Here is a 13866-nt window from a genome sequence, read left to right as displayed (position 1 = left end):
TTTTATTCCATAACTGTGACACATCATTTAGCTGTGATGAGGCAGTGAATGTGTTGTTTAAATGTTCTGTTATGTCTGTATCTTCAAATCCCCCCTAACTACATCATTCACTGGACAATAAAATGTCTATGGACTCTTGGCCACCCATCTTTAATGGTGGTTTAACACTGTAACACAAAGAAGTGTCAGCCCACCCAGCCATTGGCTCCCAGCCCTGCCTTATTTATCACACTCAGTCTAGTTGTGCAAGAGATTAGGGCAATAATAACTGGATGAAATGTTGAGGGAAAATATCTGTTCATCTGAGTCTCACTTGTTTTTTTGTCTGCTCCTTTCTCTCTCACATGTGCAGAGAATACTATAGACAGTCTTCTATCTGCTACAAAGAACTTTGGGCTTGGTAAAGAACTCGACAGGTAAGATTGTGCTAGTCGTCCTGTTCACACAGTTCAGTTATCTCAATATCCCCTTCTTCAATTTGAATTCCTCTCTCTTATGGATTAGCTTCGCTAAACCTTGTCCATGTTTTGACCATCTGATTCACACATAACCTTGCATTAAACTGTGACAACCGTTGGATTTTACTAGTTTTCCACCAGCAGTTTCACTGTCATCAGCCTCGGCCTCTTTTTTTTTTTCTCATGATCATCATATGTTAGTAGAGCTTTTTGTGTCTTTTGCAAATATTCGACCTAATGGTTCAGTATTCATACATGTTCCAAAAATATTGAAGCTATGCGTTAAATACCATACAGTCTTTGGGAGAATGGTAAGGCTGATTCTGCTTTTTTGTCTTTAAAAGGACTTATTTAGTTACATAATTGCTTCATTTCATAAGCCAGAAAAGGCAAAAATGGAATGTATGTGAAGCAAAAAACGATATCTTCAATTTCAGAAGGGGATATTAGTGATTGGATGGTTTGTTTAAATAAAAACAATCCCAGCAAAAACAAATGGCAAGTTAAAGTTTGTTTAAATGTAAAAAAACAAACTTATGATGCCATTAAATGCCTGCAATTTTTTATTCAAATTGCAGTAATTAGCGTATTACATATTTAAAAGGTCATAGTACACACAGACTACAAACTGCTGAGCATGGATGTGCCAGTGTTTTAACCTGTGCTGTATTATTAGATATCTCAGCTACAGATAATATGACTGTGAAGTGGGAGTTTTAGACTTCTTTTCTTTTTTCCATCCTGAAGATGAAAATATCACAGGCTCTTTGGATTTGTCCTGACTGTTAATCTGGAAAATCCCTTTTAATCTAAAATTGTACTGTAATGTATTGGCCAATAATGGTTGTAGAAACCAAATACATTTAAGCTTAAGAATGTGCACAGTATTAACGATATTCCCAACAGCTTAGTTTATTTTATTAAGAATAGTGTTTATCTGTTTTTGCAACATCAACTCTTTATTTATTTTTTCACACAGAATTTAGCAATACAGGCCAAACACAGAACATATGTTGTTCCCTTTGGAGTTTTTGGTGCGTGTATGTGTGAGACCTTGTAAGCACTTGTGTGGTAAAACGTCTTTATTGTGACATGCCAAAATGTGTCTAGAGAAAATAGCAGAATAAGTTGAATACAGCTCAAGATTGTGCAGTAACATGATTGTGTGGACTATGTAAACCTTTATCTGTTATTAGTTGAATGTTAAATTTCTAGCAAAAGTCAGAAAGGCAAAAGAATATACTGAAATATACTAATCAGAGTAACAAGACAAGAACATTTTCAAGGAAATGAAGTCTGATCCAATTATAATGTATCAATTATATAAAGTACAATAAGCATAAAGGCAAATATATTAAAGACAAGAGAAGAATTATACCGTATCATAATGATGCATCTTGTCTGTACCACAGATTGAGCTGCAAGACATGCATCATCATAGGGAATGGAGGAATCCTTACCAACAAGTCTCTGGGAAAGAAGATTGATGAGTTTGATGTAGTGGTCAGGTATGTTATAACACAGAAGCACTCTACACACAGCAGTGAATGATTTGATCAGGTACCCTTACACCTTAGTTTTGTTTTGGTTTTTTTCTAGGTGATTTACCATTTAGAGTTCAAAGAAATCTGATGTTGTGGTGGACAGGGGTCATCAGAGGAAAGAGTTAATGCTGATCAACAGGTGTCAGACCACACAGAGCATCACAGCTTGCTGTTTATGGGGCTGTGTAGCCACAGACCAGAGTTACCATGACGATCCCTGTGCACCCCAACATTAAAACCACAAATTGGTGTTGGTAGTGTGGCTAATTGGTGCACATTCATTTAGCTTTGCCTTGGGACTTTACTTTCAGGCGACGCAAAATATTTTATGTCAAGACCAAATTTAATCTTGCGAGAAGAAGATTTTTCAAAATGCTACTTACAACAGAGCTGGCGGTAAGTTACTAAAGGGATGGTCAAGATAAGACTACTCTTCCCAGAACACATTGAATGTATCCCAGCAGCTGGACTGAAGCTGCTGAGACAGCACTATTTCCCTAATGTGTGAGCTTTACTTTCTTTTTTGTATGTGCTTTTTTTTTTTTTTTATGGGACCATCTTGCTTTGTTCCCTGTATCAAGGAAAGGAAAGGAAAGTTTCCTATTAATCATACTCATCATATCTTAATAAAGTCATCATAGTTGCCTCAAAGCAAGAACCTTCTAGATTCAAACTAACAGACCAACTGGGGCGTTTCTGTATGTACTTGCATGTTCTCCCAGTGCTTGTGTGAGTTTCCTCAAGTTATTATTCTGCTCTCCGCCTAGAGTTCTAAGACATGCAAATTTGATTAATTAATTCATTCTACATGTTACACCTGGTGTGTAGACAGCATGAATTGCAAATGCATTAACAAAGGACACACATTGGTCTGTAATGGAACCTCCAACATGCTTCACAGATGAACTTGTATCATTCGCATCATTAGCATATTCTTGTTTCTTTCACACTTTGACCTTCCCATCACGCATAACCAGCTTTATCTGCGTGTGATTTCCTGTTAATGGATTTATCAAATGTGAGATTTGACATACAGAACTTTTAGGACAATGTAACACTTTTAGATTTGTTATTAATGCAAAGCACATTATAAATTAAATGCATTATTAATATCATCCAAGTACAGCCCCAGTACACACATTCTGATGTTTAACAATGCTGTTTACGGAATGCTTTTCCTAAAGGGAACATGCTGGGATTAAGAGCAACTACAAGTGGTTACATTGGCCCAGATATAGTAGTGGACTAACTTTAAAGCCCAGTTTGATGTTGGTATAAACTTCGAGCACGTTTTCACCGCTAGTTGCACATTTTACAGGCTGAAGGAATTTGGGTAGAACTGTTTTTAGGTTGGCATAATTAAACGACATAATTGAAGTAGGCTGCTAGAATGTTAAAACCCTCAGGGTATCTGCACTGATATTTAATAATGAAGTTATACAGAACCCCCAAAGCTGAGTTAGCATTAGCACTAGATTGCACATAACACTGCAGTTATCATGAGCACCACAAATACGTGTGGAAGGTAAAACCATCCGTAACTAATTCCAGTTCTGGGGAACAATAGCTGTTTATGCTCCTGGTATCTGTACACCAGCTGTCATTAATATAAATACACAAACCCTCTTTGGGGGGTGGGGGGGCAATAATTCCACATTTTGGAAATGTACATATTTACACTCTTTCAGGGAGTAAGATGAGAAGATTGATTTAATGAGCCCAGTTCAGAGGCTCATTCACAGACTGCATTCATGATGCAAGGAAAACGGTAGGGTATCACAAGCATACCACAGTGAAAAGAGACACTTTGACATCTCTTCAGTCCCCTCCAAAAGTATTGGAATCACAATCCTATTAATTTATTTTTTGCTGTACAACTAGAAATGTTAAACAACAAAGATAATGCCACCTGATGTATGGATAGGAAGAAAAACCCAAAATAACAGTCAGTGACAACAGCAACAACTTCCATAGATAATTGGCAAAAGGATCACAATCCACCATTTGAAGAAATACTGTGGCTATACAAGATGTAAATCCCTTTTCAGCAAGTAGAATCAGAAAACCAAGTTGGAATTTTCAGTAAAAGAACAAGGTGAGCCCCAAAACTTCTGGAAAGTTTTAGGACCTGATGAGACCAAGACTGTGAGATGAGACTGTGCTTACAAAACCAGGTTATTTAGGGAAACCAGCTTAGACGGGTAATCAAGGAGAGAGAGACGCAACAGATATGCAGCGCCCAAAAAAACAAAAAAAAAAAAATCCACGGCATAAAGCAACTTTTTAAAATTTCTATGAGGCACGTTTTATTTTCAGTCACACTATAGGTGGACTTATATAGGCGGACATAAGAGCATCATAATGATCATTTAACCTTTAACTCAGCAGCTCGGCTGTTAGCTTTTGTTATGCAGCAAAAAATAAATTAATAGGATTGTGATTCCAATACTTTTGGAGGGGACTGAAGAGATGTCAAAGTGTCTCTTTTCACTGTGGTATGCTTGTGATACCCTACCGTTTTCCTTGCATCATGAATGCAGTCTGTGAATGAGCCTCTGAACTGGGCTCATTAAATTCCAAGTTGCACTTCTCCTTTTAGCCATGAGGCATCGCAAAGTCGCTTCTTCATCCCTACTCCACAGTACTGAATACTGTCTGTGGATGCATAAACAGCTTCAAAAACTGTACTAAGTTAAAGTATCAGTGGGTACTTTTCCTTAAAGTAAGTACATGATTTATATTTTACCTAAAGTATTAAAAGTAGTTAACTATTCATGTTTAGGGGGTCATTAGCTAATAAATGTTAATAGACATAAATGATGGGTTGAAGCTGATTTAACTATAACTTTTTCAGTTTTATTTCTAAACGTCTCATGTTGTAACATCACATAGTGACAGTAACAGCCTAACTAACAGCACTGTACTTTCAATACTTAAACACTGATACAACCAATGATTAAAAGTTATATGATGTGATTGACTTTGACATGGCAGAGCCAGTTTAACCCCCATTTTAAGGCACATTTTACATGTGCAAATAGACTATTAGTCTAGATGAATTTCCTTTAGATGTGTGCAGTCCTGAATGCAGATGTCAGTAGACGGTCAAAACTCAGCACAACACGCCAAAGAGTACAATTACTGCATATCGGCTCACTTTAAGCACTGCTAATATGTCAAATAAGTGTTTGTAAGATTTGCACTGATCTTAACAGCTACACCTGGTCTCTCCAAGGAAGGAAGAGCCAGTTCTGCGATATATTGGAGACTTTAATCAAGGCTCAAACTTTTGTAATTTTCATCCCAGGACTCCTGCTTGATTAAGTTTTCCCTATTTAGATTTTGAAGATGTGGTCAGTTTATCCTAAGTTATAAATTTGATACTGATCTCCCCGCTGTGCCAGGTGAGAGAGGGAGGTGATCTGAGCAGTCTGCAACTGTTCAGACACCAAATCCCCTCTCAGTATTATTCAGGTTTCTTTTTACAGTAAACCCTGAGAACGGGATTTGTTTGTTTGTTTTTTATTTGTGATCTGCAACAGCATCTTTGCTATTATTTATGTTTCCAAATTAATTTCTTTGAAAAAGTGAATTTGTTTTACAATTGACATTGTCATAATATGACATTGTAATAGGTATAACCTATAATAATCAATCAGTCACATAATATAATAGAATTGTAGATTAAAATGATGACCTGTTTTGGACAGTGTAATTTTTGATTAACTGTACAGCTGTGCATTGCAGGTTAAATGGGGCCCCATTGAAAGGCTATGAAAAAGATGTGGGCTCCAAGACCACCATTAGGATTACCTATCCAGAGGGGGCCTTCCAGAAGATGGATTACTACGAGAGTCAGTCCTTGTTTGTCCTCTCGGCCTTTAAATCACTCGACTTGAAGTGGATGAGATACATGATTTCCAACCAGAAGTTGGTAAGCATTCGTTTTGTGATTGTTCTAGTGATAATAATACTAATAACAGACATAATCATGCATGTTGGTGTAGTGGTTACAGCACTAAGAGGAAACAGCAGCAAGGTGCAGGCCTCTGTGTGGTAATGATGAGGAGAGATGAGAGCAGGAGGAAAACAAGCAGCCGGTTTGCTGGTTTACTTTTCTGGCACATGCTATTTGTGCACTAGGGCTGCAGACAGTCTGTGCAATTTTTGGCTTGCACACTGTCATCTTTACAATATCCCTCATCACCTTGTGGACTGGCAAGATTAAATTTACTAAATTTACTCTATATTTCTGCACAGACATGGGAAGTATATTTCAATTTTAGTTAAATGCATTTCCATGAAACCTGAAGTATAAGAAGTCATCCCACGAAAGACCCACTCCTTCACTAGTTGTTTGTTTTTATTCCGATTATCTGGATTCACAAGCTCATGTCTGTATTACTTGTGAGGGAAATACCAATAAAGCAGAGATGAAGTGTGTGTGTGTGTGTGTGTGTGTGTGTGTGTGTGTGTGTGTACAATCTATTCTTTTCAGTCTATTCACGGTGCAGGTGCTCTTACAGGTATCTTTAACCCGAGGAGGTATAATTGGTAAATAAGAGTGTGTTCAAGCATTTTGATGTTCTTTTGACTGTGACTGCAAATACATTTGTGTTTTGGAGAATTGTAGCCAACCTTCCCTTCAAACTCAAAAAAGCCTGAAGAAGAGTGTGTCAAACTACCTGTTGAAAGGTGCAGAATTCTAATATATGCCAAAACTAGGTAAAGGGTTTTGTTCTGGCTTTTTGCATTTGTTGTAAATTAGATTTTCAAAGGTACCTGGGTGCATAAGTGCAATAATGTCATACCTAATATCAATATTGTCACTATTTTCAAAAAGCTGATAATGTGGTTTTAGAACCCAACACCAATTACAGCACCTAAAGTGACCCAAAAGTTACTCACCAACACTCTAAATTAGTTTAAACATATTAAATGAGGGCAGAAGTTGTTGGTGTTCTTGCATATTAGACTGCATGTCTCAGGTGGATACAGTAAGCAGGCAGTGTATATCATCTGAGATTTGGACAGAACATATGAGAAAAAGTCTGTTGCTGCAGTTCTTACAAGCAGCTTTTATTGAATAACATGCATGTAAGACTATTACAATGTCAATTGAGGCACTATTGTACTACTTAAAGTGCATCCAAAGCAAGAAAGCTTTTTATTTTTCAGATTTCTATTTCAAGAAGAAGAAGTGGGACACTGAGAGGACTGAAGAGAGTAGACAGGAGTACAGGGAGATACAGTGTAAGGTGAAGGTAGAGGTGGCAAAGGCCAAAACTGAAGTGAGGAGGACGTTGAAGAGGATGAAGAGTGGAAAGGCAGTTGGTCCTGATGACATACCTGTGGAGGTATGGAAGTGTCTAGGAGAGGTGGCAGTAGAGTCTCTGACTAGTTTGTTTAACAAGATCTTGGAGAGTGAGAGGATGCTGAGGACTGGAGGAGAAGTGTACTGGTACCAATTTTTAAGAACAAGGTAGATGTGCAGAGCTGTGGCAACTACAGAGGAATAAAGCTGATGAGCCAAACAATGAAGTTGTGGAAGCTCGGCTAAGGACAGAGCTGAACATTTGTGAGCAGCAATATGGATTCATGCCTAGAAAGAGTCCAACAGATGCAGTATTTGCTTTGAGGATGCTGATGGAGAAGGACATAGAGGGTCATAGGGAGTTGGATTGTGTCTTTGGATTAAATTGAATTAAGTTGGATTAAATCTTTTAGATTTAGAGAAAGTGTATGACAGGGTGCCGAGAGAGGAGCTGTGGTATTGTATGAGGACGTCTGGAGTGGCAGAGAAGTATGTTAGAGTGGTGCAGGACATGTATGAGAGCTGTAAGACAGTGGTGAGGTGTGCTGTAGTTGTGACAGAGGAGTTCAAGGTGGAGGTTGGTCTGCATCAAGGATCAGCTCTGAGCCCCTTCTTGTTTGCTCTGGTGATGGACAGGCTGACAGATGAGGTTACACAAGAATCTCCATGGACTATGATGTTTGCAGATTTAATTGAGATTTGTAGTGAGAGCAGGGAGCAGGTGGAGGAAAATCTAGAGAGGTGGAGGTCTGCTCTGGAAAACAGGAATGAAGCTTAGCTGCAGTAAGACAGAATACATGTGTGTGAATGAGAGGGACCCAGGAGGAACAGTGAGGTTACAGGGAGCAGAGGTGAAGAGGGTGCAGGACTTTAAGTACTTAGGGTCAACGGTTCAAAGCAACGGAGAGTGTGGAAAAGAGGTGAAGAGGCGAGTGCAGGCAGGATGGAACAGGTGGAGAAAAGTGTCAGGTGTGTTGTGTGATAAAAGAGTATCAGCAAGAATGAAAGTAAAGATGTTGATGACAGTGGTGAGACCAGAGATGTTGTTCGGCTTAGAGACAGTTGCACTGAAGAAAAGACAGGAGGCAGAGCTGGAGGTGGCAGAGCTTAAGATGTTGAGGTTCTCTTTGGGACTGACGAGGATGGACAGGATCAGGAATGAGGACATCAGATGGACAGCTCATATTTTCGATGTTTTGAAGATAGTCAGAGAAGCCAGATTGAGGTGGTTTGGACATGTTCAGAGGAGTAAATGTGAATATATTGGTAGAAGGAGCTGCCAGGCAGGAGGTCTAGAGGAAGACCAAAGAGGAGATTTATGGATGTAGTGAGAGAGAACATGAAGTTAGTTGGTGTGAGTGAAGAGGATGCAGAGGACAGAGTTAGATGGAGGCACATGATTCGCTGTGGCGACATCTGAAAGGGAGCAGCCAATAAGAAAAGTATACGAAAGTATAAAAAAGGTTGCTTAATTTTGAGTGATACACCTAGAAGATGAGTTGGCAACAGCAACTGCGAAAACGTGTTGCCCTTTGTCAGTATTCTCTTACTACTGAGAATCCTATACTAATCTCACATGCATGTGTATCCAGCTTCCTGTCAGAGAGGGCTGACAGGTTAGTGTGAGATTTTAGTTCTGATGCACATCAGAAAGCAGCTGTCACTCTGCTGCAGCACTAGAAGCAGAGCAGGAAACCAGGGCTTCATGTCGACTGTCAGAAAAATGTGGATATCAACAGGGTTGTCTCAGTCCTGGGTTATATTTCACCTCCACTGACAGGTGGAAGCACATGTTGCTACATCGCTTCAGTTTGTTGTGAAGTCTGACAAGGACCATTAGGCTCATGTCTTGTCAGAGGAGCTGGTTTTAAAGTTTTTATTTTTCTGTTGCTTCCAGGTATAGACACAACACGGTGAGGGATTTTCACATGTATCTGCTTTTAAACAGGCTTGTGAAGCAAATATACTTAAACAATTTCTCTTGCTTACTGACAACAAACACCACTTCAGGACAGAAGCTCAGGTTTCTTGGCCTAGAGAAAGGGAGTGCTGAGTTATAAATGCATAAGTATTGGCCAGAGGAAGACTGGCAGTAAGATGAACTGAAATATATGCAAATATCATCTGATGCAATTTGACCAGCAGCTGCTCATGATCATCTGCATCTCTAGTGGAAACCAACAAAAAGCAGATCATTGTTTACCATTCAAACTTTGACTCTCACCTCCGTAGTTTGTTAACCAGTTACATAACTGAAGTCACCGGGATCGAAAAAAAAAACAAGGACTTGAAAATACAAATGACAACATATATTTTTGCACATCCATGGTGTTTGATAATAGTGATCTTCTGAATTTTCCGTTTTTAAAATGTTCACCTAGTTCTAATACTACTGTCCTTTAAAGTACAGCTTCTGTGGCTTAGAAAGTATTCATGACATGTTTATCATGTATGAAACAATATATAAAAGAAATGGTATCGTGAGTCTAATTTGATAACTGATAACTAAGCATTTATCAATGAAAATGATAAAAGATATACTGTATAAACAGTGAACACGTTTTTACGACCACCACAAAACCAACAAATTGAGGTTTTTTTTCATCCAAATTCGATTCGTTTAGTCCAATATTGTTTTGGACAGCCATGGAATGGTTTGGATATTATTATTTTATTATGTGTGCATGTGTGTTGCTAGTGTGCATGCTCTATGGTCCCAGTAAAGCATACATGTGAAGATTATCCAGCTCATTTTAAAGACAAGGTTCTGGAAGAATGGTTATTTTCTTTTTCCCAAACTATACACCACTGAGCATCTTTCATAGGAAAAGGTTCCATGTCTGGATCCAGTTTTAATAATTCATCCATGTCCTGAATAGACTGACTGGTCCTCTTCTTACCATAGGCAACCTGCAGAAAAACACAGCTTGTCATATTCCCAGACTTGCACACTTAGCTAATTAAATTGCAGCCTTTCGTGGTTATCTACTGTAATTGTGCAGGCTGACATTGTGATTGCAAAATATTTTTTGAACACACACATTTATTAGTTGCAAAGAGTTGGTTTGGGTGTAGGGTGGTCGTACGAAATGCAGGATTGTCACACCACGTACTCAAGTTTGACTCCAAAGTCCTATGAGTGGTTTAGGAAACAAAACCACTTTGATTACAATTACAGACACTTTCATCCAAAGTCACTTACAACTAAGAAGACAGTAGGGACAACTTGGGGGTTCAGTGCCCTAGGACACTTTGGCTTGTAGCCAGGAGGACTGCGAGTCAAACCACCAACCCTACGAGTCATGGATTACTGCTTTACCAACTGACCTACAGCCTCCCTCTTAATTTTGAATAAAAAAATATAAAAAGGTGCTTTGGGTGTAGTAGGGTGGTAGTGGGGGCACTGCTCTGGTGACAAAATGCTTAACTCTGCAGCGTCATTAAATTGAGTTCAAATCTCGAGAAGAGGAAGGGATGTTGAATCTGCTGCCACTGCATATCCAAGTAAATGGCTTATTATGACCATGGCATTGTTTGATGTCGATTTATCTGGACAAAATGTGTTTATATATTGACAATGATGTGAGAAGTTATCGTTGCTTAAACCTGTTGTGTTTAGATTTTCCACATACTGCCAGCAGTGGACAGTTGTTAGGTTCCAGCTTAGGTAGAAGAGTATAATGTTACCATCTGATCTGTCACCAAGTGACTTACAGGGTAACAGTGCTATGCTAGTATGCCAGTAGCTTGTATGGTTGCCCGTTAATTCAGACTGTGCCTGTCCAAACTCAGAGGTAGGTATCCAAGTAACTGCTCATAAAGTGCAGCCAGGACTGCTCGGCAGGCTCCTCGTAATTAGTGTAATGACCCAAGGGTGGACTGATACAGGGTGTTCTTCCCTGACTGCCTGTGTTTGCTCCTCATGTTTTTCATTAGGGCTTTAATGGTGTTGACCTCTCCCCCCCAGGCCTCTGCTCAGGGTGTTGTTTTCACTGCACTGCTTAAGCTTCATCATATTTTCCACACCTGCTCACTTTGCATACAAAGCCACTGTGCGATGAGCATAAATGAGCAGTATTTACAGTGTCAGTGCTGATGGTTCATGTTCAGCCTTACTGTTTCTGATAACTGACATATCTCTCAATGATGGCATTATTACAATTTAAACGTAATAGTTTTAGTACTTTTTAGAAATATAAGCAGGTGTGGAGCTGTGGGGCTCTGTGATGTGTTAGTAGTTTTTGAACATCAGAGGGTTTTGGCACATACAGGATAAATCAGGCTGTGGTTTTTATGGATGTTACAAAGTGTGGATGCATCTGTGAACAATAAAATTATAGAAAAGAAAAACACGTCACAGCTAGAAGGTTAGGGTTTCTCCAATCCATAATTCATACATTTATACATACAGTCATGTGCAAAAGTTAAGCTCTTTTGATTCTACTTTTTTTCTGTGTGTGTAAAAACATAAAAAATCATCTCATTGTAGATTGTCTTAGTATAAGTCAAATAGAACCTGAACAACATAACTTTTTTATAATATAGGTTTTGCACGCTCACACTAAAACAAATGGGACATATATTTCTCATGCAGAACCTTTGGTTTGTATATTCCATGTAAGGGTCAAGTCAAACAAAGTGAAAATGAATAAGATGTATTTATTGCATGCACATTTCCCCTGTTTGTCTCACTGGGGGCCTCACTTAAAGCCCTCTGGGATGCTGATGGCATGTACAACAGAATATTCATGCCAATCCTGCCAGTTATGAAAGACAATGTTTAACCATGCTATTTTCATAAATATCTTTTTTTAAACAATAATAGCAATAATAAAGTGTTAGTAGGAACTTACCATGGTTGACTGATGTATCAGATTCAAACTTAAACATCCCAACAATTGAATTTACTTATGTGTCGAATTGGTTTAACAGCACAAAATAATATTGTCACTGCTCTCCATTGTAAACATTACATTCATCCAGTTTCAGGTCGCGCTCGCTAATGTACCTTCCTGCAGGGTTGTGCGGGGGTGGGGGGTTATCAGAAAAGACCCTTGATGTCTCTGGTTTACGTATTTGTTCTCGCTAACGCTGCTACCTGTCTTTATTCACTCACTTTGCCACTTTACCACTGCTCTCAGTCTCATCGAGCTCAGTCTTCTTCGAGTTGTGCCGTCAAGGACTTTACTCAGTGAGATCTGTTGGGTCTGAGGTGCTATTTCTCTGAGCATTGCACAGTCTGACATGGGGATAAATTTGCTGGGACATTCACTCCTGGCATTAGCAACTGTCTTAAATATTTTCCACTTCTGAATAATCTTTCTCACTGAACTTTGAAGTCGAAGTTGTTTGGAAATGGTTTTATAACCCTTCCCAGATTGATTTGCTTATTGCTTATGTCTTTTCTTCTTGGGATTGTGTTAACACACACACGAATGTTCCAAAGCAGCAAACTGCCTTCAGAGCTGCTAATGATTATTAAGGGATGATGATTAGCAGCACCTGGATGTTTTTCTTTTTGACTTTTAAATTTCAACTTTTCCTTCTACTTAAATTTTATGTAGTTTAAAAATGGTGTTTTATAGTGCTGGTTGTTTTGACCCTTAATCCTAATTTTATTTCAATTTCATGGCAAACACTGTCCTAGAAGCATTAATTAGTTAATGAATTCCTTTAATAATTAAAATAAATTGTATGTATATTAGTAGCAGTAGCAAAAGGTGCAATTTTTCTGCCCTTATTGTAACTTAAAAGTGAATTATCTGATTTTTGACCAGAAGAACTCAATGAAAACCACCTTGCACACAGGCCCAACATATTAGCAGTTTCCTATTACACTAACAAATGGCCACATCAATTCAATATATAATATTTATATAGCGCCAATTCACAACAAGTCATCTCGAGCCGGGTTAGGCTCAGGGTGGACGACCATCTGCCTCGACCGGTGAGTGGAAAGTGAAGAGAGAAAAGAACAGAGCAACAAAAAGCAACAACAAAACATCAGGCAGGTTGGAAGGATCAGTAGCTGCACACAGCTTCAAAGGTGGGGACACCTGCAGAAAGGGACAGAGAGACGGAGACAGAGAAGGACAAAGACAACTACGGGAGAGTACATTGCTTTCATGCTACTGTGTATAAAATGACTTGCAGATTGACTGTATTATTTGGTGTGAATAGTGACTTGTTGCTTTATTGGTTTGTATGATTGTGTTTTTGTGTTGTTTTGATTGTGTGCACTTTTTTGAAGGGGTTACCGTCACTAATTGACTTTTTTTTAATTTACTCTCTCAGCGCAACACTGAAGGCTTCTGGAAGTCAGTGGCCAAACGTGTTCCTCGTGAAGCCAGCGACATGCGCATCTTAAACCCCTACTTTATCCAGGAGGCCTCCTTCAAGCTGATTGGCTTACCCTACAACAACGGACAGATGGGCAGAGGGGTGAGAGACCTGTTGTTTCTTTAGCAGACAGTTTCTGGTCCTTCTAGAAGTAGCAGACGTGCTGAGCTGTGTGAGTTAATGGTCAAAAGTGGAGCTCTGGGAGCTGACC

The 13866-nt window shown here is 39.0% G+C and overlaps 1 protein-coding gene across 3 annotated transcripts in view; it reads left to right on the top strand.

The window, feature by feature from the left end:
- st3gal3a (ST3 beta-galactoside alpha-2,3-sialyltransferase 3a) overlaps positions 1–13866 on the top strand; it is a 70705-nt gene that overhangs the window by 37618 nt on the left and 19221 nt on the right. For all 3 annotated transcript variants that reach the window (XM_067513494.1, XM_067513495.1, XM_067513497.1), the window contains exons 6-9: positions 353–416; positions 1871–1966; positions 5750–5936; positions 13611–13757. In XM_067513494.1, the coding sequence (XP_067369595.1) occupies positions 353–416; positions 1871–1966; positions 5750–5936; positions 13611–13757 (494 nt within the window). The remainder of the gene's footprint in view (positions 1–352; positions 417–1870; positions 1967–5749; positions 5937–13610; positions 13758–13866) is intronic.

The sequence above is a fragment of the Channa argus genome, chromosome 8 (genome assembly GCF_033026475.1).
Source record: "Channa argus isolate prfri chromosome 8, Channa argus male v1.0, whole genome shotgun sequence".
NCBI classification, from domain to species: Eukaryota; Metazoa; Chordata; class Actinopteri; order Anabantiformes; family Channidae; genus Channa; species Channa argus.
The sequence above is the reverse complement of the archived record's forward strand: the minus strand, read 5'-3'. Positions and strand labels throughout refer to the sequence as shown.